At 39.1% G+C, this 27,125-nt stretch overlaps 1 protein-coding gene across 6 annotated transcripts in view; it reads right to left on the minus strand.

Annotated features, from left to right (window-relative positions):
* Positions 1-18,362, minus strand: part of KIF6 (kinesin family member 6) — a 154,634-nt gene extending 136,272 nt beyond the window's left edge. For 5 of the 6 annotated variants that reach the window (XR_014545726.1, XR_014545727.1, XR_014545728.1 and 2 more), the window contains exons 1-3: positions 18,198-18,354; positions 10,049-10,158; positions 8,522-8,596 (exon numbers count right to left, since the gene is read on the minus strand). Coding sequence is in view for 1 of the 6 variants with exons in the window: in XM_083604512.1 (XP_083460638.1) it covers positions 8,522-8,596; positions 10,049-10,158; positions 18,198-18,263 (251 nt within the window). In the remaining 5 variants the exon portion in view is untranslated. Of the gene's footprint in view, positions 1-8,521; positions 8,597-10,048; positions 10,159-18,197 lie in introns of all 6 variants that reach the window. The other variant, XM_083604512.1, reaches the window with a different exon arrangement.
* Between the last annotated feature and the right edge of the window lie 8,763 nt (positions 18,363-27,125).

Raw genomic sequence — 27,125 nt, forward strand, 5'->3', positions numbered from 1 at the left:
AAAGTGGTTCTCCCATAAAATGAGTTGTTGTCCAGGATTCTAGGCAAACTTGTGTAATGTTTTTAAGGTACTGATCCCAGGACTCAAGTTAAGCAATATATCACTTAGATCTACATACACAAAAAAGATGTTTGGCACTTGCACTTTAAGTTGCGATTTCAAAAGAAGACAAACTTGTGTTACAACAAGTTACTGTGGTTATGCATTCTTTAAAGTAAGCTACAATAACACAAAACTCTGCAAACTCCAGTAATAAATATTCTGGTCAGAATATACGAGACAGAGTGCACTTAGCCAGGTTAGGAACGTGCTGTTCCAGATGCTGTGTAAATATAAAACTAAATGACAACTCTTGTTCCAAAGAATTTATAGTCAAAAATACCAGAAGCAATAAATGATCTATAACTGGAAAACTGACAATATCTTTCTTTTCAGTATTTGGGTAGCATAAGTAAGTTTTAAAAACCTTTTATTCATGTAGCCACTGTGTTGGAAACTATTCTGTCTGCCAGTTAAATCGCCCAGCAACCTACTGTACCAGCAAAAATCACCTACATGTCCAGAATCAACATGCTACAGCTGCATTCAATCGAGCCACAAAACAAGTTCAAGAGGACGGAAAATGTGATCTGCTACACCACAGCTGAATGGCTGGGACAATGAACAAAGAATAATGGGCAATAGCTGTTCTTTGTGGGAGAAGGCAACGAAGAGTGACACATACTCTCCTACACTACATGCAAAATAAAAGCCACCCTCTCCTTCATAATTTGTTCTATGTGTGAATTAGCATTAGGCATGGTAAACCAGGGCTGCTATCATAAAACCAAAAAGTGGGTTTTCATCCCTCATTGTCCTAGTTAGTGCTAATGCACATGTAAAACCTGATTGGCATTAAAGAAAGCCATGGAAGGGAGGGTAGAATTCACATGCAGAGAAGAGGATGGCGCACACACAAGCCCACAGCACACTTCTAGTCTCCTAACTGTATTTAGGAAACTGTGAACTTCTGCTTCAGTCATAAAAGAGCCTTTCTTAACTTTGAGTTCTTTTCATTTTAATACAACATTCATTTAATATAATAGCTATAATATAATATAATATAATATAATATAATATAATATAATATAATAGCTCTAACATAGCTGAGAGAACAGGCTGACTAGCCAACAATACCTGTGTAATAAATTCAAGACTGGGTCCTCATCCCCACAACAGGGTGTGCTGGTTATATTCCACAACCCTCCGACTTCCTGGTAATTCTATGGTCACCAGTCCTAATCAACATATGGGCATCTGACCATATGAGACAGACGATTTTGCCATTTGACTCTCACAGTATAGTCTCGTCTGAGCATTCTCCAAGGTCCAGTAACTTACTAGCTAGTTAGCACACATGGCTTCTGCTGTTGTGCATCTTGTTCTTGAAGGTGGTATCCCTTGATGGAATGCTGGAGCTCTCTAGGGGAATTTTTTACATATTTAAAGTAAGTCAAATAAGTTAAAGAACCATTAAATGGTTAAATTTCTTCCATCATTGCATGACTTAAGCGTCACGAGATCAGTTGTTCTATATTCATAACGAGTTCAAAGTGCTAGAAACCAACACTGCAAACCATCATTTTTATTCTGATTTGCACACAAGGACTTTTAAGTTGCACTTAAACCAGTCCTACTTTGGATGTCATGGGAAACTGATTCACCAAACCAGGTAGTCTATCTCAAGAAAAGACTGCAGGAGGAGAAGAGAAGGGAAAGAGGAAATGCTCAAACTGGTAGCTTGTTCCTGCTCCATTAAACCATTGTTTGTTAGAGCAGCAATGTTACCTATGAACCAGACCAGAAAGCAATATTATATGTTAGGGGAAATGTTTAGAACAATGGTGGACAATGGGTAGGTTATCGGACATGTTCACTTCCTGAGGCAATTTAATCTGGCCCCTAACAAAGCTATTAAACGTTACTCAAGGCAACAAAATTGTCCACAGTTTCGCTTATAAAAGAAAAAAATGTTTTAAAGTTGTAAATAAATATTCAGGATCCTGGCAAGTCATGAGAAGTTCAGTTAATATGAGTAAATACAGTTCTGACCCTCTAACTACTATTTGGGGAATACAGGGATGTCAGAGAATACAGAAACTGCCTATTACTTGTTTAAAATGTCTACTCTAGCAAAAGACTAGAGAACCAAGAAATGTATCAGTCTCATCACTGAAACAAGAAATTCAATGCAGTGACTTAACATTACCCAACCTGGTGCCTTTCAGACGTTTTGAGCTATAACTTCCATCAGACCCAAGCTGAAAGGAGTTGTAGCCTAAAATATCAGGAGGACAACTAGTTGGGACAGGCTGCCTTAAGTAAAATAGCATTTCAAATGAACCTAAAGAAGTCCATGTAATCCAGAGCTTTCCAAACTATGTGTCGCGACACATTAGTGTGTCGGCTGCAGTGTGTAGGTGTGTCACGCAAACGTTCCCTATGCTTCTCCTAGGGCTGAAAAGGGGTTAGTTTAACCTCTGGTTTGCTAGTAAAACTGAATCACTATGTTATGAAACGATGCATGTCTAAAAAGTGTATCACCAACATGAAAAGTCTGAAAAGCTCTGATGTAATCTAAGCAAATCAGAAGATTAAAAATCCAACCTCACAATGGGGCTTGTTGTCAAGTAACCATGAATGGAAGTGCAGTCTGAAACAGTTAAACAAATGGAATACTGCAACAAGGGGGGAAGTTCAAAGAAAGACAAAAATAGGAAAAAAATGATTCAACTCTTCATCCTGCCAACAAGACACTGAAAACCTCTAATTAGCACCATGCATGTCCTCTCCTTTTATCATATTTTGACATTGTTCTGGATTTATTCTGTTGTAATACTGAATTTAGCCTCCCCGTGATCATATGACAAACAGCCTTGGAATGCTACTGAAGAACTTCATTGATATTTCTGTTGTGTTACTTTCCTAGAAATGCATCAGCAAAGCTGTTCTCTGACTTACTGGTATACTTTTATCTTCACAAACATGTTGGTCTGAGCCTCTAGAAAATGGATCTGACAAGCTGGCATACCAACCTTGTGTGCATATGCTTTTTAAAGATAATAAAACCAATGTTCATTATGAAGAACCACACAATAGCAAAATAGCAACAATTAATCTAATTGTAACAACCTGTAAGGAAATTTTGGCATACTCAGTTACAGAACGAACAGCAACTGAAACACCACGCAGTGAAGAACACCGTAGAATATGAACACATCTGTAAATATATACTTCAAAAATAACATTGTGCATAACAGAATGTTTTTTTAACTGTGTTTAGAAAGCCCAGTTCAAATAATGAGCTATGTTGCAATAAAACTGCAATTACCAGCAAGTGATAACATCCTGCACTTTTATAAACCAAAACAGAACAAGTGTTACTCAACTACGGAAACAAACAGTTTAACAATGGGCTAAATTACAACATAGTTTAAAAAGAACACAAACATTGCAAGAAAATATTTTTCTGTCTGTTGACTGAGAGTTTTAATTCACATATTTGTTATTTCTCCAAAAAGTATTTGAAGCCATATTTGGGGGAAAACAGATGATACATAATCCTTCAATTCCAAAATAAGAACACAGATTTAAAAAAAACTAAACAAAAACATGTAATCTGGGACGCAAGTAAAGCAGTTATGAGGGGGTTTCTAATTCAACAGAATGCAATAAAGAAGAGAACTCAAAATGAGAAAAAAGATAAAATTTTGGAAAAAATAAAAGAGGGTGAGAAGAATCTGAGAGCGAAACCAAAGTCACAAGAGATTCTGAGAGAAATAAAGTTATATCAAGTTCAATACATGAAAATGATGAATCAGGAAATAGAATGGAAAATTAAACAGATGAGACAAAGGACATTTGAATCGGCTAATAAATGTGGAAAATTGTTAGCCTGGCAAATGAAAAAAAGACAAAAACTTAATACCATTACTAACTTGGAAGTAGAAGGAAAGAATATTCAGAATCCAGTGGAAATTAGAAAATGCTTCCAGAGGTACTTTAAACAGTTATATACACAAGGGCCACAGAAAGAGTTTGATATAGACCAATTCTTGAAAACAAATGGACTACAAAAAATCTCTCAAGAAAATAAGTTAATGTTGAACTATAAAATAACAGAACAGGAGGTGGAAGGTGCCATCCAGAATATGCAGTTGGGCAAATCTCCAGGGCCGGATGGTTTAACCTCAAAATATTACAGATCTTTGAAAGATTGGATAATTCAACCACTAAAGGAGGTCTGTAATGAAATTTTGGAGGGGGGAAAAGCGCCAGAGTCGTGGAAGGAAGGCTATATTACACATACCGAAAAATGAGTCTGAAAAGACACAACTTAAGAACTACCGCCCCATATCCCTGCTTAATGTGGATTATAAAATTTTTGCAGATATTTTGGCTAAAAGGCTAAAAAAAGTATTAGTGGAGGAGATACATAAAGACCAAGCTGGCTTTCTCCCGGGTAGACACTTGTCTGACAATACGAGGAATATAATTAACATTTTGGAGAAGCTACAAGTGAACATTAATACTAAAGCAGTCTTAATCTTTGTAGATGCGGAGAAAGCCTTTGACAATATTTCTTGGAGTTTTATGAAGAAAAATCTTCAGGGGATGGGGGTTGGTCAAGGGTTTGAAAATGGTATAAGTGCAATTTACAGTGGTGCCCCGCAAGACGAATGCCTCGCAAGATGGAAAACCCGCTAGACGAAAGGGTTTTCCGTTTTGGAGGTGCTTCGCAAAACGAATTTCCTATGGGCTTGCTTTGCAAGACAAAAATGTCTTGCGAGTTCCTGCGGTTTTTTTTTCCTTTCCCCCCCCTTTTTCCCAAGCCGCTAAGCCGCTTATCAGCTGATCCGCTAAGCCGCTAAACTGCTTAACAGCTGATCCGCTAAGCCGCTTAACAGCTGATCCGCTAAGCCGCTTATCAGCTGATCCGCTAAGCCGCTTAACAGCTGATCCGCTAAGCCGCTTATCAGCTGATCCGCTAAGCCCGCTAAGCCGCTAATAGCGCTAAGCCGCTAAGCCGCTAATGGGCTTGCTTCACAAGACGAAAAAACCGCAAGACGAAGAGACTCGCGGAACGGATGCTTTTCGTCTTGTGAGGCACCACTGTATTCAGAACAAAAGGCTAAACTAATAGTTAATTACGTGGTGACAGAGGAATTTAAGATAGAGAAAGGGACACGACAAGGCTGCCCAATTTCCCCATTGCTTTTTATTTCGGTCCTGGAGGTTTTGCTAAATATGATCAGAAGGGACCGTTTGATTAAAGGTATACAGGTCGGAGCCAAACAGTACAAATTGAAAGCTTTTGCAGATGACTTAGTACTGACGTTACAGGAGCCAGAATCTAGTACTAAAAGAGTATTAGAACTGATTCAAGAATTTGGTCATGTGGCAGGATTTAAGTTGAACAAGTTAAAAACTAAAGTTCTTGAGAAAAACTTAACACCGATTGAGAAAGAGAGGTTTCAGAAGGAGACAGGTTTAACATTGGTTAAGAAAGTAAAATACCTGGGGGTTAACATGACCGCTAAGAACTTAAACCTATTTAAAGACAATTATGAGAAATGTTGGTCAGAAGTGAAAAAGGATCTAGAAATATGGTCAAATTTGAAGCTTTCCTTGTTAGGTCGAATTGCTGTTATAAAGATGAATGTATTGCCAAGAATGTTATTTTTGTTTCAATCATTGCAAATTTTGGACAAAATGGACTGTTTCAAGAAGTGGCAGAGAGATATTTCTAGATTTGTTTGGCAGGGCAAGAAGCCCAGAATAAAATTTAAAATACTAACTGATGTAAAGGAAAGAGGTGGACTTGCCCTGCCAGACCTTAAACTCTATTATGAATCAGCAGCATTCTGCTGGTTGAAAGAATGGCTGCTTCTTGAGAACACAGACATTTTGGATTTAGAAGGTTTTAATAATGTTTTTGGGTGGCATGCATATTTGTGGTATGACAAGGTTAAAGCACACAAAGCATTTAAAAATCATATTGTCAGGAAAGCATTGTTTAATGTCTGGATAAGATATAAGGACTTACTTGAAAATAAAACCCCAAGGTGGTTGTCACCGATGGAAGCAAAGGCTCAGAAAAAGCTCAATATGGAGGCCAAATGGCCGAAATATTGGGAAATTTTGGAACAAGAAGGAGACAAATTGAAATTGCAGAGTTTTGAGAAATTAAAAGATAAAGTGCGAGACTGGCTTCACTATTATCAAATAAGGGAGGCTTACAATTTGGACAAAAAAATTGGCTTCCAGGTGGAAAAATCAAAATTGGAAACAGAACTGTTAGATCCCAAAACAAAGATATTTTCAAGAATGTATAACTTGCTTTTGAAATGGAATACTCAAGATGAAATGGTTAAATCTGCTATGATTAAATGGGCACAAGATGTTGGACATAACATTATGTTTGCTGACTGGGAACAGTTGTGGACCACAGGTATGAAATTTACGGCATGCAATGCCTTAAAAGAGAATATTATGAAAATGATATACAGGTGGTACATGACCCCAGTCAAGCTTGCAAAAATCTATCATTTGCCCGATAATAAACGTTGGAAATGTAAAGAAAATGAAGGTACATTCTTTCACCTTTGGTGGACGTGCCCAAGGATAAAGGCTTTCTGGGAGATGATATATAATGAAATGAAAAAGGTATTTAAATATACCTTCTTGAAGAAAGCAGAGGCCTTTCTCCTGGGCATGGTCGGCCAATTGGTGTCAAAGAAGGATAGAACTTTCTTTATGTACACTACAACAGCAGCAAGAATACTCATCGCAAGGTATTGGAAGACACAAGATTCACCCACCCTGGAAGAATGGCAGATGAAAGTGATGGACTATATGGAACTGGCGGAAATGACTGGCAGAATCCGAGACCAGGGAGAAGAGTTGGTGGAAGAAGATTGGAAGAAATTTAAAGACTATTTGCAGAAACATTGTAAAATTAATGAATGTTAAAATGATGTTGGATTGAAATCAAGCGGCCTTAGCAACAAGGTTAATAAGAATATGTAAAAATGGATTGATAACGGATGAAAATATAAAGTTATAATATGTTGAGATATTGAGTTAAGATAATAGAGGGTAAGGATTTGCTGAATTAATCATGTGAACGGGAATACAAAAAAGGGAGGTGTGAGGAGGTCAGGGAAATAAGCAAATGAAATTTAAGATATGGAAAATTGATTTGTTTTTAACTATTTTTTATCTACTTTTTCTGTATTTTTTATCTTTTTTTTCTATGTATTTTTGTATTTTTTGTACTTTTTTGTTTTCTTTTTTCTGCTTTCTTTATACTTTGTAATTTTCTTCTTTTTGTAAAACTTCAATAGATATCTTTAAAAAATAAAATAAAAATTAAGGCAGGTTTAATTATTACATGAGACTTTACCCATTCATAGGGCTCATTTGCATACAATGCTAAACTATGGTTTAACACCATAAAGAGAAGGCACATAGTGCTGGTGCTCTGCCACCTCTCCTTCTCCCTCGTGGTTGGTAATTCAACCAAGTTTACATTCCATTTCAAAGGATCGTCGCTTAGCGTTATATGCAACCAGGACTCATAGCTTACAACAAGCAACGGGCATTTGCTACACAAGCCACCTTCAAAACATGGATAAACCATGATGAAACACAGTCCCATGGTCATTGCAGGAAGTGATGGACTGGGAGGAAGGCAGCCTCACACTGGTGCAAGTTCTCCTACACCTATTTAGTATGGGAGCAGCCTCTTTGTTTCCTCTCACACAAATGAAAATGTAGCTTCTAATAATGGTGATAGTAACCCACTTGCTCAAGTTAAGAGGCCTGAAGGATTGTGCAGCTGGACACTTTAATCAAAATGCCCATTTACAACTATTAGCTCCCTAGGCTGTCCTTGATGGATTTAAGATCTAACTACTTATGAGCCTATTCGTAATTGTTAAAGCAATTATTCCAATTCTTCTAAAAAGTAACCAAATTTTATGTTGATTATTTTGCCCATTATGAATTTAAGTAAGAAAGTCTAGCTTAGAAATAGCAGCCAAGCAGTGAAAGAAGTTAGTTTTTAACACCTACCTTGGAAATGTGGACTCCAGCGGAACCTGGCATAATACCATATGCCAGTAAACATGAGGTTAGGGAGGAGTAAAATTCAGATATAAGTCACTTGACTAAGGCCACATAATTAGACCTAGTCCACACAGAGAGCAAGCAAGGTGACAGAATTCTGAGATAATAAAATGGAGTGTTTCACTTCCAGGTATAGGTGACAATGTACCATTTTGGATGCCTCTCCAAATAAATAATAAATGCATTACTTTGCACTGACGCCCCTTGAAGAACCACATTGGCCTATTGTTTTCAAATTATTTTTGGGAACAGCTAAAAACCATTCACAGAAGGCATAAACCCTAGGTGGTTATTAGATGATGATTTAATTAATTAAAGAAATTACACATTTTTTTAAAATAATCAAACTTACCATTCTGCAACTGGCTTGGCAATGGCTTCAAAAATTTCATCCTGTTTTGATTCCTGATCAAAAACTTTCTGAAATCTGCAAATTATGTACAATTGGTCATGCAAATCTTAAAACACTACTTCTTTTTTTATTTAAAAAAATATGTTTGTAACTAAGTCAATGTTTACATCACTAAACTTACATAACCCAGTACAATGTTTTCCCTGTAGTCTTTACTACACTATGCTGTTGTGCTATTGTATCCACAAAAGACTGTAAACACTGCTGCTTTGACAAACACTCTACAATAAAATCCTCTGATAAAATTATACTGCTTAGAAAAAAGCAATCTGTATTTTACTACTGTCAAGGGGATCAGTGCTTCCAAATGGCCTCACACAGGACTTGTATAATTAACCCTAGAATCAAACAGATCATATAAACAGTACAAATTATTTTCAGTTTTCTTCTACAGAAGAAGAAAGGGAAGTCATTAAGGAAGTTATTTTAGTCGAAGATCCAATCCTTCAAAGGAATTGTGCCCAATTTGCAACACTTAATACAAAACTTTTATCATCTTAATGTAGCATCATATTTACAGCAGGTTTTTTAAAAATGTGACAGCAGCAGCCTCTGCATAAGAATAGAAGAACTCTGCTCTGTGGAACATTTCTCTCAAATATGTATTCCACCTACTTCTTTAATGGAAACTATTCTGAACTACTCCATTTTTTTCTGCTACAAATGTTTTAGAAGCCTTGAGGTTTCTGGTTCTCATGTCAATTCACTTCAGTATAAAGCAGAGAGAAGTTAATGTTATGTAATGACTTTTAAATCTAAAACACAACAAAAGCTACTACTTCATCACTAAGCCTTAATACTTAATTTCAAAATAGCAAATTCATTCTTCATAGTTCTAGGCTGTTTTAGATTGCTTTCAGCATAATTATAGAATCCTTCAACAATATCAATAACCGTCATTCATTCCCAAGCAAGGAAATTGAAACAGACAGAAATGGTACTTTACACTGCAATCTCAAACTCGTTTACCCAGAAATAATTTCAACTGAATTCAATGTGATTTAGGTTTGGTGGGCCTAATCAGGCCCATGGGATGGAGGTTCCTCACCACTACCCTAGAACAGCAGTCCTTTTAATTCCATGCACATTTATTTGGGTGTAATACCATTTTTTCGAAATGAAGATGCATGCAATCAGGCAGTAAAGGTATCACTTCTAACTCTTTTCTCTCCCTACAGTACACAACAGAGTTGCCTTATGATCACATGGTATAATAGCACTACTACAAAACAAGAAGCAAGGATAACCTATGAAATTGCCACCCTATAACATTCTCTGTGAACACCCGCCCCTCCCTGCCTTTTAGCACAAGGTTCAGTGGGCGGGGGAAAGGATTACAAACTATAAAACAACATGATGGAACATTATCAGATGGCATTTTTGTGTTTTGCCATTGTGCCATTCACAATGTTCAAACATACAGCATTCCTAAAATTAACTATGTACCAAGGGGACAAATTAACTTACTTAAATTTGTAGCTTTCTCGTTTGTTATTGACAAATCCATCTGCCAAATCACGTGGCACAATAATCTCCAAACTGAATGCTGATGCCTCATCTTCTTCAACTGAATATATCTACAAAATAAATATGGAGTCTTTTAATATGTTATTTGTATTGGTGAAATTCCAATTTATTTATTTTTTTCCGAGTACAGCATAAATTACCCTTAGACCTAAAACTGTAGACTCTGTGGACAACTTCCAATAGGCTTTTTAAAAACGAGAATATATCTAATAGTAATACCAATAATGAAACCAGTAATATCAAGAAGGGTTTATATTCACATCAGTTACCAAATTATACACAAATAAGAAAAATATATTTGTATGGAAAACGTTTAAATCTTACACATGCAATGTATAGAGGAATATGGCAGGATAATAAGCCAGATCTTCACCACCTATTAAATACAGAACTGTGTGTGTCATATCAAATGTAAGTCCCAGTGCTATTTTTCTAGAAAAAGAGTTGTCGGAACTCATCATGAACACCTTCCTTGTTCTCTTAGAATGGCAATGGTGCCCACCCGAGAAATGCTGAAACACTCTGGTGAGCTCCAGCTGAAAAAAGACCTGTTAAGCCCTACTCCAACTTCCAAACAAGTCTTGCAGGTAATTACCAGGAACTATGATTGCCATAGTGAGCCAATTGGGGCAGGGGCTTCATGGTGCAGATAGATACCATAGGTTGTTATTTTTTCTGGCAAGTTCTTTGCATTTAAAAAAAACTTGCATAATAGCAGGTAAACCATTTCCTATTAATCATAGTTGGCAGGGGGAATCGAGGAAAGAGTTTCAGTTGCAGAGTTGTCTGCCATTCAACAGTTTAAGATACGCAAATACATAATTTCACTGATTTGCTTTTAGTTCTACAGAACGTAATGCCATTTATTTATTTATTTACTGTTCTGTATTTACAATTGATATATGGGGGAATGATCATTAAGAGCTGTCCAACAGTGGAATGGACTTTGTCTGAAGGTGGTGGACTCTCCTACGTGGAAGGTTTTTATTTTTTTTTTTTTTTTTTTTTTTTAGGGCTTTATTTTTTTTTTTTTTATAATATATTTATTAAAGTTTTCAAATAAAGCATATATTAGATAAGCACTTATCATTGTCCATTTAACATCTCTCAATTGTTACATGGGACTCCCCCACACCTCCCGCATACACTTACATCATTATTAAATTAGTTTCAAACAAATTATCATTTAATTCATCTTAATTAATAATCTTAATTTGGTTTGACATATAATTCAACCTTAAATCTAATTTAATGGTAGACAATTGTCTGCACTGGCATCCAATTCAGCACTCAGCCAAATTACAATATTTTTGTAAATAAATCTTAAATTTCCTCCAGTCTTCTTCCATCCTTTCTTCTCCCTGGTCTCGAATTCTGCCGGTCATCTCGGCTAATTGCATATAGTCCATCAGTTGCATCTGCCATTCTTCCACAGTGGGTAGCTCCTGAGTTTTCCAATTCTTGGCAATTAATATTCTTGCTGCTGTTGTTGCGTACAAAAAGAATGTTCTGTCCTCTTTTAACACACTCTGGCCGACAATACCCAGGAGAAAGGCCTCTGATTTCTTAGTGAAGGTGTATTTAAACACCTTTTTTAATTCATTATATATCTTCTCCCAAAAGGCCTTCACTCTAGGGCAGGTCCACCAGAGGTGAAAAAATGTTCCTTCATTTTCCTTACATTTCCAACATTTGCTATCAGACGAATGGTATATTTTAGCCAGTTTAACAGGGGTCATGTACCATCTATACATCATTTTCATCACATTTTCCTTCAACGCATTACATGCAGTGAAGTTCAGCCCAGAGGTCCACAACCTTTCCCAATCTTCAAACATAATATTATACCCAATATCCTGCGCCCATTTTATCATTGTTGATTTTACCATTTCGTCATGTGTGTTCCATTTCAGCAGCAAGTTATACATTCTTGAAAGTACCTTAGTCTTAGGTTCTAACAGTTCAGTTTCTAACTTTGACTTTTCCACTTGGAATCCTAGCTTTTTGTCATTTTTAAACACTTCTTTAATCTGAGCATAGTGTAACCAGTCTCGCACTTTGTCTCTCATCTTTTCTAAACTCTGCAATTTCCAGTTGTCACCATCCTTTTCTATTATCTCCCAATATTTTGGCCAGTTGGCCTCCATATTGGCTCTTTTCCGAGCCTTAGCCTCCAGGGGTGACAGCCACCTCGGAGTTTTATTCTCCAGTAAGTCTTTATATTTTGTCCAGACATTAAAGACTGATTTTCTGACAATATGGTTCTTGAAGGCCTTATTTATCTTAGCTTTATCATACCATAAATATGCATGCCATCCAAACGCATTATTAAAACCTTCCAAATCCAAGACATCCGTATCTTCAAGAAGTAACCAATCTTTTAACCAGCAGAAAGCTGCAGCTTCATAATACAACTTTAAATCTGGCAGGGCAAAGCCCCCTCTTTCTTTCGCATCTGTTAATATTTTAAATTTGATTCTGGGCTTTTTGCCCTGCCAGACAAATTTAGAAATATCTTTCTGCCACTTCCGAAAGCACTCTGTCTTGTCTACAATCTGCAGTGTCTGAAACAAAAATAACATTTTTGGCAATACATTCATCTTGATGGCAGCTATTCGGCCTAACAAAGAAAGTTTTAGTCTTGACCAACTATCCAAGTCTCTCTTAATCTCTGACCAACATTTTTCATAATTATCTTTAAATAAACTCAGATTTTTTGCTGTTATGTTTACCCCTAGGTATTTAACTTTTTTAACCACATTTAGTTCTGTCTCTTTCTGAAGCTGTTCCAACTCAATATCTGTCACGTTTTTCCCCAAAACTTTAGTTTTTTGCTTATTTAACTTAAATCCTGCCACTCGACCAAAGTTTTGAATCAGTTGTAGTACTCTTTTCAAACTAGACTCCGGCTCCTGTAATGTCAGAACTAGGTCATCTGCAAAAGCTTTAAGTTTATATTGTTTCGCTCCGACCTGAATCCCTTCCACCAACCGGTCCCCCCTAATCATATTCAGGAGCACTTCCAGAACCGAAATAAACAGTAATGGGGAAATCGGGCAGCCTTGTCGTGTACCTTTTTCAATTTTAAACTCTTCTGTAACCACATTGTTAACTATCAGTTTAGCCTTTTGTTCTGAATATATTGCCTCAATCCCGTTCTCAAACCCCCGTCCCACTCCCATTTCTTTTAAATTCCCCTTCATAAATTTCCAAGAAATGTTGTCAAAGGCTTTCTCCGCGTCTATAAAAATTAAAACTGCTTTAGTGTTTATGTTTGTTTGTAAAAGTTCCAATATGTCTATAATGTTCCTTGTGTTAGTAAACATATGTCTGCCCGGGAGAAAGCCTGCCTGGTCTTTATGGATTATCTCACTTAAAACTTTCTTAAATCTTCGTGCCAAAACATCTGCAAATATTTTGTAATCCACATTTAAAAGGGAGATGGGACGGTAATTCTTGAGTTGTGTCTTTTCAGTTTCTGACTTTGGAATCAATGTGATAAATGCTTCTTTCCACGATTCAGGCGCCTTCTTCCCCTCCATTATTTCATTACTGACCTCCAACAAAGGTTGTATCAAATAATCCTTCAATGTCTTGTAGTAGTTAGAGGTCAGTCCATCTGGCCCTGGTGATTTGCCCTGTTTCAGACTCAGGATGGCCTGTTCAATCTCTTGTCGTGTTATTTTGCCATTTAAAATTGTTCTATTTTCTTCTGACAGCTTTGCTAATCCATTTCTCTCCAAAAATTGTGTAATCTCTATTTCATCTTGTGGCCCTTGAGTATATAACTTTTTAAAATACCTCTGGAAGCACTTTCTAATCTCTCCCGGGTTCTGAATGTTCCTTCCTTCAACCTCTAAGTTTGTTACTGTATTTAATCTTTGTCTCCTTTTCAACTGCCAAGCTAGCAGTTTCCCACATTTATTTGCCGATTCAAAAGTTTTTTGTTTCATTGTTTTAATCTTCCATTCTATTTCCTGATTTATCAGCTTGGAATATTGCGCCTGATAAAGTTTAATTTCTCTCAGAATCGGTTGGGACTTCGGGTTAGATCTTAACTTCTTCTCCAACTCTTTGATACTTTCCAGAATTTTATCTTTCTTTTCATTTTGCAGTCTTTTCTTTAAGGAATTCTGTTGAATCAAGAACCCTCTCATCACAGCTTTACTTGCATCCCAGATAGTTCTTTTTTCCACCGTAGTGTTCAAATTAATCTCAAAATAGTCCTTTAAGGTTTTTTGGGCCTTCTTTACAATTCTTTGATCTCTAAACAGGCCATCATTCATCTTCCATCTAAAGGAGCCGATTGGGATCAATGTCATATCCATTCTCAAGGCGTTATGGTCGGAGCATGTTTTGGGGCAGATTTCCACCTTCCTCACCTTAGGTGCCAGACTTCTAGTTATCCATATTTGGTCGATTCGTGTCCAAGTCAGTTGAGCTTCAGAAAAGAATGTTCCTTCTCTTCCCAGGGGGTTTCTAACTCTCCAGATGTCAACCCAGTCCATATTGTCAGTCATTTCAAAAAAGGTCTTAGGTAGTCTTCCCTCTTTAGTAATGTTCTGGTTCTGTGACTTATCCATATTTGTTGATACGACCCCGTTCATGTCCCCCATCATGATGACGTTGTTGTAATCCAGATAATCCAGCATGATCTCGTGCAACTTCTTATAAAAATCCGATTTTCCTTCATTTGGAGCATAAATTCCTAATATCAAAATTTTTTCTCCTTGATACTGTACTTCTATTGCGAGAATTCTTCCACTTTCATCTTTAAAGAGAAATTTTGGTGAAAGGCTCTCTTTTGCATAGATCACTACTCCTCTCTTTTTAACTGTATCCGATGATATAAATTCTTGACCAAGCCTTTTATTTATTAACACCTTTCTATGGAGCCTAATCACATGTGTTTCTTGTAAGCATATAATGTCCAATTGTTCCTTTTTTAGAATATGAAAAATTTTAGACCTTTTTTCGGGACTGTTACAGCCATTTATGTTCCAACTCAAAAGCTGCAGAGACATCCTGGATAGATCTGGTTATTCTTTCTGGGGTGGTACCTTGTTCTCCGGTCCTTGAGGATCCGAGGGGGCGGGCTCCCCTGGAAGTTCTGGCGCTGGCAATCCAAGTCCTTTGTGGAGGTCTTCTCCGTGTGCTCCCAAAAACTTGTCTCTATCTTCCACTGTTTTGATTTTGATCTTTCTCCCTCTGTAGGTAAAGGATAATCCTTGTGGAAACTCCCACCTGAAGATAATTGCGTTGCTTCTCAACAGTCTTGCCAATTCCGTGTAGTTAGATCTGAGGTCCAGCAACTGCTTAGGAATGTCCTTGTAGATTTCAATTCTCTTGCCCAAAATGTCTAGTGACTTTTCGTAGTGCAGGCCCAAAATCTTGTCCCTTTCCTCCTTTGATCTCAGTGTTATCAAACAATCTCTGGGCTTCTCTGTCCTTCTGACTCTGCCAAGCCTGAAAGCAGATACAATTTTAAAGTCTTTTTCCTCTAACTTCCAAAACTTGGCAAATTCCTTAGTTAGAAATTCAATAAAATTATCTTCTTCCACCTCTGGTATTGACCGTATCCTCAAGTTGGTCTCCCTGTTTCGCAGTTCTGTCATCAAAAAGTAAATCTGATGTTCTCCAACTTGTTTGCTGAGTGGTCTTATTTCTTTCTCAAGTTCTTCCAATCTTTGACTAGTATCTTCAGCCAGTTTACGATTTTCACCTACAGCCTCCTTTAATTCTCCAATAGACTGGGCATTCTGTGCAACTTGTCCAGTCAGCTTATTCAAGCTTTCTGTGTTCTGTTCAATTTTAGCTGTATGCAAATCAGCCTTCTTGTCCAGAGCCTCCAGTTTCTCCAAAATTTTCTCCAAGACAGAGCTACTTGTCCCTGAAGCCATATCTCCCAGGTGCAGCTCCTCTGTCTCACCCTCCCCTGCCTGTATTAGGGAGGCCGCCTCTATGTCTGGAGGCAAAGTGGAAGGCAAGGCCGGCACAGAAGATCTACGCTGTGAGGCTGCAGATAAAGTTAGAGTTGTTTGTTTAGTCCTTCCTCTTCTCCTTGCGCCACTCATTCCAAAGTTATCTGTAATCCAAGGTCAATCCAAGTTGTTCCCATGAGAAAGCAGAGTCCCAGATGCAATAGTCAAACAGAGGCCGGGAAAGGGAAAGTAAAACAAAGTCACTGCTGTAAGTCCAAAATCCTCTAGAGGGAGCTTGATACGTCTTCAGGGAAAAGATCAAATCCAAGTTAAACTTATAAATTTAAATCCATGTCTATCGCCTCCACAATGTATTATTTTTAGCAGAGTAAAACTTAAAGCAAAACAGTGTTTCTTACAGTGCCTTGACTGCAACAGTTTCAAAGTATCCAGTTCCAACTCAGAATGTTTCAAAATCTGAATTCAATGTATCCAAAGTTGCAAACTGGTGCTCATCCAGGCAGCTCCAGCACCAGAGATTCTTATTTATTTTATAATCCACTGGTGCCACAGAAGAAGAATATCAGTGCACCCCGAATATAACCAGCAAAATTCAATAGCTCAAAGTCTTTCACTCAGAAAACTGCTTTAACAGGGTGCCAGCATTTAGTTAACGCATAACTTTTTGTCTCCACTCCTCCTGCTCTTTGCTTAAAGTTCAGTATAGCGGGAGATGGGCTTCCTGCTTATCCTCACTCCGTTTTCAGCCAGATTTCAACTTTTTTAAAAAAGTTTTAAAAGTTTCATAAAGTTCTCAAAAAGTTTCAGAAAGTTGACAAAAGTTTCAGAAAGTTTTCAATGTCCAAATTTACTCACGGGTTGTAGTTTCCAAAGTTCAGAAAAGTTGCAGGAAGAAAGGACAGCGCTGACCGGCAACAGCAATGCGGCTTCGCTTCGCTGTTTGCGCAACGACCCACAGCGCCGCTACCCCCTCCGCGATCCGGAGCCCCTTACGGGGTCCCTTCAACGTTTTGGGGGCTGCTTCTGGCGCCCGCCGGGTCCCGAGACCACAGGCTTCTGCCACCTGTGGTTTTCCTGAATGGGTCTCCGCTTCGCCGTAGCGGACGACCCGTTTACAGCGGAGCTCCCTTCTCCTTACTCGGAGAAGGCAGCCATTACCGGTCGCGCCGCCTCCGGAAGTCCCCCTACGTGGAAGGTTTTTAAGCTAAGGTTGACAAGCCATCTGTGGTGTATGATCTGGTTGAGATTCCAGCATTGCAGGGGGTTGGACGAGATGACCCTGGGGATCCCTTCCAACTTTACAGTTCTAGGATTCTATCATCATCATTATCATCATTATAACTTTGCCAAAGCATTCAGAGTGTCACAATCAAAATCCCAACTCCCAGGTATCCAACAACCCATTCTAATGGTGATAGTATATATTGGTATGCATCAATTTATATTCTGTTTAGGGCCAAAACAAGCTGCTATGACGAATATGGGTTAAATTCCCATGAAAACTTACAACCACAGGAGCCAAATCCTAGAGGCCAAGGAGGTCTTTGGCCAACCCTCAACAAAATGTTTGATTGGGCCAGCCCCCCCCCAAAGATGATGGCCGTTGCTGTTCACAGTTTGCATGCACCACATCATGTGGTCAATTATGTGGGGGGGGGCTCACCTGCCCACCCCCTCCCCAAAATATTTCATTGTTGGCACCCCACTTTACAACTTCTACTTGTGTAGGATACAAAAAAAGAAAGGGAACCCCCCCACCACCAAGCTGGAAATGAGTTCCTTGATGAGTGATTCAACAGACCAGAACTTTATGGTGATTCTACTAATCACGTGAACAGCAAGCTCGTCTGGATTCGCTCTCGACGCGCCTGCGACTGCCTAAGGCGGCGCATTCGCTTCTCAGGCATCAGCCACACCAAGCCGCAACTTCCTCAGCGGGCCGCCCTCCTCGCCTTCCTCTTCCAGCTCGTCTCCACAGCAGGGTCCGCTCCATCCCTTCCCTGCCAAAGGGCACCCCTCACACGCAGCAGAAGCAGAAGCAGCAGCAGCCACTCCCCCCCCCCCCGTGACGTCCTGTATATTTATTTATTTATATATCCGTTGGTTCCGTCCCTCGGACGCAGCTGGTTCTTCCCCGCGCCACCTACCCCCGGCGGCTGCCTCCTGCCGAGGGGCTTGACCCGGGCATAGATCTGGATCGTTTGCTTCACCATCTCCGCAAATCAAAGCTTTGTCGGGGCAAGAGAGCGCCGAGGGGGCGCTAGGCCTTCCATAGCAACGGTAACCGGGCAACGCTACCCAGCGTGCCTTGCGCCGCAAGCGACGCGAGGTGGTGGTGGGGGGAGAAGCCTCGGATCGCACCGCGCATGCGGAAAATGAGAGCGCGTTGTTCGCTCTGTTATTGCCATCAGCTGCATTATACTGTATATGTATTATTTGTTGACTGACACTGATAGATCCTTATGTGCGCGGCTTCAAACCCAGGGAAAACACAATGGGTTGCCTCCAACGTTAGAACAGACTTAACTGCAATGACTTGGCAGGACTGACTTAGGTCCATTGTTTTTAATGGGTCTGTTCTGGTTAAAATGTTTCTGGATATACAACAGCCCAATAATAGCGGCATCTGTCCCACGCGCACACTGCCTCCTTTGTGCTTCGTCACTCTCGGGTGGGGATTTGCCCTTCCTGACAAGCAGGCAAAGTTTCCCAGGCGCCTGCTCCTTTCTGAAATTAAATCACAGCCGCCATGACGCAGCGTGCACGGAGCATGTGAGTTATGAATGTGCCGCTTGTGATGCAATCGTTGTGCTTTAAAAAATAAATAACTATTCTGCCGGCTACACCGGTGTCGGTGCCAGACTATGTTGCGCCCTAGGATACTGCAACGCCCCCCCCCTCCACAAAATTGCCAACTTCAGTTTTCAAAAACAGATGTCTTGTAGCAAAACTGAAAAGCACAACAATTTGAAGCTGCTAAATTTAAATGGCAAGAATAAGTAACACAACAATATTTGATTGTCTTTCTCAAATGCAAAAGAAAATGTTTTAGCACACAAATCATTTTGAATAAACTTGTGAATTGAGTCTCTTAAACGTTCCGATTTCAGGCACATCAAAATATCACCTTAGGTGCCTTTTCCTTTGCCCACTTTGTCACCGATTCCTTCAGTTCAGGTGCTGGTGCTCGGAAATCTCCAAAGTGATATATACTTGCCAAGCCAGCTATTCCCTTTTAAACATTGTTGAGCATTTTATAAGTCTGAGCTTTGAGAAACTGCACTCAAAACATAAAATAAATGAAATATTATCAGAAATTTATAAGATGTAACAAAAACTACTCTGTATCAAACCATGCCCCTTAAACATCAGTACTGCACCCCTCTGATGTCTAACCTATTGATAGCACTGGCCCTGACCCCACCCACTTCCCAGGTGATATAGTGAAAGGATAGGAGAGATCATAAATAGAGAAAATGAGTGGTAATGCTTTATGGGCCAGGCAGGAAACTGATATATAGAACTGCTTTAGCTGTGGTTGTGATTGACATTATTGCTCAAAATTAGGCACACCAGTAGTTTGTATGCAATAATTACTCACAGGTGTGGTGTGATAATGCAACTGATTGCTGAGAAATGCTACATAAGGGATTTAGTGAGCCTCAGCCATAGTTGGTTTGTAAAAATTAAAGCCAGCATCAGGGATCAGACATACGGTATATGTATTTGTAGCTGTGTTCAGAAATTAAAAATAAAGGGCAGATGGTATGAGAAAAATTCCTCAGGTAAGGGGGGGAAATATTTTTTTACATTCTCTTTACATTCCTACAGCTGTTTTGTTAGAGCAGGGCTCACCGAATTTATGCAAATTGTAGAAAGTGCCTCAACATTTAAATGCAGCGGCAAATAGAATGTATGATTAAAATAATGCGACATTCATGTGTATGAATAAAGTGTTATTACCTGCTGTTCGAGCTATTATAAGGGTTATAAGGCTTATTTCAAACCAGAATTTGCTTCAAAGTGGTTCTTTTTTCTTGGTGTTATGAGTGGATTGGACATGTGTGGTTTATTACTGAAGCAGGCAGCATCTTTCTTGGCCCATAAAAATAATGCTTACCATACATCCACAGAAGACCTAGAGCATGGGTCGGCAAACTAAGGCCCGGGGGCCAGATCCGGCCCAATTGCCTTCTGGATCTGGCCCGCAGATGGTCCAGGAATCACCATGTGGATCTGCGTGAATCTGATTCTGATCATTAGGCCATCCCCCCCCCCACACACACACACACCGCGGCTGCACCTCCTTCCTCCCTCTTCCTGGCTTCTCCCTGCCCTGAGGAGGAAGGGAGCTGGGATATGATTGGTGCCAACAGCAGCAGCGTGATCACTCAAGCAGCCATCATTTAAAGCAGCCTCTATCCAGAGCCCTTTCATGCGCCGCTCATCATCCCCCCACTGCCGCCGTCCAGCCCCCCACAAGGTCTGAGGGATAGTGGACCGGCCCCCTGCTGAAAAATTTTGCTGACCCCTAACCTAGAGGAATATTGGCACCATAGACACAAGAAAGTTAAGAATTGCTCTTGAAAACTGCTTAACAATGTAAAGGTTTTTTAAAATAATAATAATAATGTAAAGAGGTTTAAGTAACACCACACAGCTTGATGTATCAAGTAAATTACTTTTTTTAAAAAAGCAACAACTCCCCATCCCAATGACTGGACATCAAGCTTTGTTACATAGCAGCTTCTGATTTATTTATTTTCGCTTAGAATCAAAAAAGACATTGAGATGCCAGGGTTGCTTATCCTGCACAGATACACAGGCATAACAGCTTTCATTGGGCATTCAAAACTGAGGTTTCTCTGGTTGAATCCTGATTATTGGGAGCTATGCAGGAGATGCTTATCTCATAAGGTATGGTGGTCTGAAGCTCGGGGGGGGGGGAGTAGTTTCACCTCCAGACTTCTAGATGGGCAGAGGTAGCCACTTGGAATCCCATCTAAAAATCCACCCACAAATTATCTTCTTCTAAAATTAATCCCACTGTTCCATGTTTGAATATAAGGATCCCATTCATATTTTTTACCATAACTAGCAGCCACCAATAGATTTATGTACTATAAATTTGTCTGTCTCAACCCTTTTTTAAAGTGACCTTTTGACAGAAGCTATACCTTGTACCTGTTGCTACTCCATGTGACAAGTCTGATGGTGTTGAGGGAAATTAATGTCTCTTGTTTCAGTCTCAGTTTTCAGGTTCCACAATTCCTTTTTTAAATGCTTTTATTGTCTGACTAAAAGCTTATTTCAAAACGGAAATGATCCAGCCTCTGATCATTTTAGCTGCCCTTTTATATATGTTCCCCTGTATCACAGTATCATTTTTGTGAAGGGGACCAGAACTGTAAAGAGTAATCTGAATGTGGTCACACCATAGATTTATGTGACTTTATATAATACTCCTGTTAACATCCATAAGTCTCCACGTGGCATATATTACACCATAATTCTTTCTCCAATGGATATAAAACTACTTAATGAAGACTGGCTTGAAGGCTTATTGTCTTTGTGTCCAATTCCCAATCCTACTTAACTTGCCTTTTCCTGGGCTTCTTGCCATATCCCCCTTTCCCTATCCTGATGTTATATGGAGTTGAAACATCTACAGTTCATAAATGAATCAAATAAACTGTTGTGTTCACTTGTTATTAATGGGCAGTAAATGCAAGCATGAGCGAGTAAGCAGCAAAGGAATAAACACATCCAAGCCAGGAAAAAATTCCCAGGGAAATAATTTAGAGTTTTGTCAAACAACCTTTTCTTTGCAAAAGAATGATGATTTCCTAAAGCGGCATTGTATATTCTGGCACAGCAAGCTTTTTATATAATAGTTTTAAGTTTTAGTAACTTGTATCTAATGATCTGAAAGTGATATGGCAAAGATAAGAAAATCAAGCTTAGAGCACCCCTATGAGGTCAAGAAACTGGATGAAACAATCTGTTTCCATTAGTGGGTCCTAGGTTTGTTTCTCCCATCCTAGTAGCATCCAACAACACTTTTGTAAGCACTAAGAAGTAACAAATCTGGTAGAACAAGCCGCCTGCAAACGAGGACAAATTGAGACAGCCCCAGTTATGTTTTCTTCCTTCGTAACCTGCCTGTGTGGAGCAGCAGGATTATTGGATCACCTGGAAAGAAGCAAAACGCATTTACTTCTAGTCTCCAATACTTGGAGCATTCATTCTTTTCCTATTTGTTGGCAAATGTTTAGGAACTACTGATAGCAAGTAATCAATTATTTGATAGACTTCCCTACCAGTATAAAACAAAAGCTGGTACAGTATTTCTATTAATGGGTTGGGTAACCTCATACTTACAAAAGGATTACTTCCTTGCAGGTAAAATTAGGGTTGTTATAGTTCTTCTTTTTATCAGAAAAAAATATCTCATTGAGAATGGGATGTTGAACAAAACTGTGTCGTCTTCAGAAGTCACGCTGACCATAATTTTGCATGACATAAAAAATCTGCAGAGAGCTTTGGACTATATACTTCTGCCACTCACCTCTGCTTCTCTAGGGCAGCTTGATTTAAAACAAACCATATTTAACGTTAACCACAGCCCATAATTTCAAACAACACAGCAAACTGTAGTAAAGAAAAAAGAAAAAGCTGATGAACTCCTTGCAGCCATGCTGGGAGAGGAGTTCTCAAGCTCACCAATAATCTTGTTCACAAGTTGCTGTTTCTGGTTCTAAGAAAGTTTATTGCATTTGTATTTTGATGTAACTGATTGTTCACCATCCCAAAATCCCCCGAAGAGCCGCACACATGCTCCACGCGGCTCTTTAAAGGGAGCGCTGAGCTGATCAGCCAGAAGGACATTGATGGATAATGCAGTACTATGTAAGTGCTCTGTGGACTATGTAAGTGCTCTGTGGACCCGCCTGCATTCGCTCCATAAGACGCACACACATTTCCCCTTTTTAGGAGGGGGAAAGTGCATCTTATAGAGCAAAAAATACAGTAAATAAAGGAACAAAATAGAGTTGACAGTTCTGTTGACACGTAGTGACACGCTAGATAAGCTCTAAAATCTATTTCACCCCAAAAATATAGTTCCACTGTCATTATTGACACTGCAATAGTTCTTAATTCTGATTTGCAGATCTGTGTACATCACCCAACAGCCTCATAATTCGGTTACTTGATATGCAGTAGCTTCCAACTGAGTTTGTACACTGGATCCACTGAGAAATATTGTAAGCTAGGTAATGTCCTACGATATAAAGTCTGTATTCGAGCTGATGTTTTGCACATTCAAGCCCACACTGGATGTTGTGGTCATGCGATGGATAATCATGTGTGAACTTGCCTCTTGATGTTTCAGAGATGTCTAGTACATCAACTGGGTAATAACAATTCATCCATGAGTAGGATGGCAGATTACATACATCTCCTGAAAACAAACTTTTATGGAAAACATACCAAATGTCACTAGTGCATGACCTCTCCATGTGCCTTGGTCAGGTGAAATCCATCATCTTAGAGGGCTAAATATTATTTTAGTGCCTTCCATGCTGGGCTCTGTAGCACTGTTGAGGCATTATGTAAAGAGGTTCCACAGAGCACTTACATAGTACTGGATTATCCATCAATGTCCTTCGGGCTGATCAGCATCCTTCAATTATCTTTATCCAGAAGCAAGTCCTAGTCAGCAGTGGTCTTCCCTTCTGACATTGATCAAAAGCTTCCTGTTGCAAGTTCTGTCCCTTTCATCCCCGCTTTTAAGTGTTGCCTGAGAATTACTGATGTACAACTTGTTAATTGTCCCCCCTTGAACAGCCTCTGTTGATTTCTACTTAGTGTCGGTTCCTATTTGATTTAATTACATGTTCCTATTTAATTTAGTTACAGGCTTTAATTACATGTTTCCCTTCATTTTCTGCTTTTAAAATTTGTCCAATAGAATTGTTTTCTTTTGTTATATAAAAATGAGAGGAAATAAGTAATTAACCCCTTACCCCATGAACTGTGCAAACATTGATGGACAGTTAAGAAAAGTGATTCTGCTAACAATTAATATATTATTCATCTGTTATCTCACTGCCATGCTCAAGAGGAAGCAATAAAAGGGGTAGAACCAGTGAACAGGAAGCTTTTAATTAAAGACACATGCACCCTGAAGTTTCAATAGTGTTGTCCATATTGAACTTCCTCACTAGCTTCCTTTCACATTCCACATCTGCTTCAAGCTTCAGATCCTCAATTTCTACTGTTCCACTCATTATGCAGCAGCAAACTCAGATTTGCCACTCACTGTGGTTTCATTTAGGGAGCTGCAGTCAGTCCCAACTTCTAGACAGGTTTAGTACATAAAGAAGAGAGCACTTTAAAGCTATCCATTCCATTGACTTTCTGCTAGTCCACCCTTTTAACACTTTTCTCTCTCTTTGCCCTCCAAAAGCTCATGTACTACTTCATTTTCACATTCCTATTTCTTTGACATTGCACCCTCCATATGGAAGGTATCTAGCCTCCCACTTTCCTCCAACTGTTTCACTCTCCTCCATAAGATCCAGTGTTTTAGGAAATAATTCTCCAAACCACCATGCATGCTTCTTCACAGCTATCTTGTTCTTTTCCACCTTAGTCCAAGAAATAATTTATCAGTCCCTGATTACTTCTTCCTCCTATTCATCTGTCCGGCATACATTGTAGCCCTCCCTGCAAGGGAGTATTTAATAAATGCTAAATAATAGTAGTATCCTCAGTACCCAAGCACAAAATGAAATGTTATTATAGGCTCCACAAACCTCCTGTTTGGTTTTTCAGATATTTGGGCTTTGAGTCAGTTTCTGAATTAGATTATATACATCAGTAATTTATGCAGGTATTCTAGACAGACCAAGAATTCCAGCATTTGAGGCTTTACATTTAGGGTAGAAATTGACTAGCCAAGTGGATGAGGAAGGCGTTTTTCCCTACCCACCATCACACTCCATTTGTGAATGTTCCATCAAAAACTTGCCAGGTGCTTCATGTTTTCTGTTCTGTTTGCTTTGAATCACTGAGTATTTAACTACTGCTGGAGGCAGCATACCAGACAAGGGATATCTACAATGGTATGACTGTAGGTTTTGTGGTTTAATTTCCTTTTTAGGAAGCGAAGGTAAGACAATGGATTCTTATGGTAGTTCCATCAGGACACACTTTCAACCTGTAAAACTCCCCACTTACAAAATCTGTAAGGCTCCTGGTTTACATAGCCAGCTCCAACAGTTTCAAGGCATTTTTTAAGCTTAGTAGAAAGGGTGGTTTCCCCCCAATTAATGTATTGTTTTAAATGTTAATGTAGATGGGAGTCACCTTGCTTATTTAGTGGATAGATTCTTCAATATTTACACGTAGAACAAGGAACTAGTAAGTCAAACTGTCTTAGTTCTTTGGTTATTGGATCCAGACTTTAAAGAAAACTGTGTTTTGGGTGTCATGCAATGAAGTATAAACTTGAGTCTAATTCAGAAGCTTTCTGTAGCATGTTTGCCTTCTCAGTGGCACAGAGTTTTGGTGCGAAGGCCATGTGTGAAGCAGCACCAGTATGATTTAGCTAATTTTAACTATGCCACTGAAATAACCTTTAAATGCATGTTCCCTAGTGAAGACAGACTTGACCCCAGTTACATGGGGTGATTGGGTGCTTCTACAAAGTGATGCTCAGCATTTTCAGCACCAAAACTATCTTCCTCCTCTGTAGCACCAAGGTTATAAATTTAACTTGTGGATCAAGTCTTAATGGCCACACAGCTAGCCAAATAATGTTAGTTTCACATACAGCCTAGTAGTCTGTGCACCTTCAGGCAATTATATAGCTATTAATGGAGTACTAACTAAGGAGCTTCTCAGACTGCAGTTTCTCTGGTAGTCAAAGCTTGCCCTAAAACAGCACAATGGCTGTGTGGATTCATTGACCCTTATTGTGGGGGGAGGAATAGATACCCCAACAGGCAGCAACTGGTTCTGTCAAAATAACTTTGAAATAAGGAAGCAAAGTTTGTAAGCAAGGCCTTTGCAAAAATTGGTCACATGGATTAGTGCATTCATTCCTTGTGATTCGACAGTTTCACCCCTCCTCCAGCTCCTAGGGACTGGGAACGGCATGTTTTACAAATTAATCTGAGGGAATTATGCATGAGTCATTGTGGACATTTCTCTTGTTTCCAGCTTTAAACAATGCTCTTTATTGTTTGTGTACTTATATTGAATATATGAGGAGCTGGTTCAAAAGGTAATATAAATAATTGTTCTATTACCTAGCCATGCATGGATCTTCTCCTGAAGACAACATCTGAGATTTGTAGTCAAATCCATAGTTCTTTACATATAATCTGTGCATACCCTGTTGGATTATCAACAGACAACCTTTGGTGTGTCATACAAGTGTTTTGAAGCAGTGATCAACTTCTGATCTCCAAAGACAAAACTAGAGATGACAAACTGGGGTACAAAATAGAATTGAAGCCCCAAGGAATTCACTCATATGGTAAAACTGCAAAATGTATAGTTATTTATAGCAAGCAGCTCTCTTAGCTGGAATTTGTAAGATAGTGCTTGTTTGTTTCCTTGAATATCTCTAAGGGGAACGGCTTTGGCAAAAGTTCCTTGTTGTAGAACCAGCTTGTAGATTCCATGTGCTCACTTGGCTTAACAACGTTTGAGAATTTTTCCATTCAGTGCTGCTGTCTTGAATGAAGAAAAGCCTCATTCAGAATATCAGTCTTTTGGGTACCACTGCAATGTTTTACTTTTATTATATTTATATCCTGCCTATATTCCATGATGGAACTCAGGGTTCTCACATGATCCACCATACACTGACAACTCAGACCCAGTTATCCTTAGATTCCACAAAGTTTCTGTATGATGAATCACAGTTGCTTCTCTCAGACTATGCATACCCTTACTCACAATAAAGTTTTTTTACAGCCATTCCAGGAGACTTGTCCAGGACACAACAAGATGAAGATAACCTCCATTGTTTTGGTGTCTGGTTCATATGTCAACAGGGTTGT

The sequence above is a fragment of the Podarcis filfolensis genome, assembly GCF_964270895.1.
Source record: "Podarcis filfolensis genome assembly, chromosome: 3".
NCBI lineage: Eukaryota > Metazoa > Chordata > Lepidosauria > Squamata > Lacertidae > Podarcis > Podarcis filfolensis.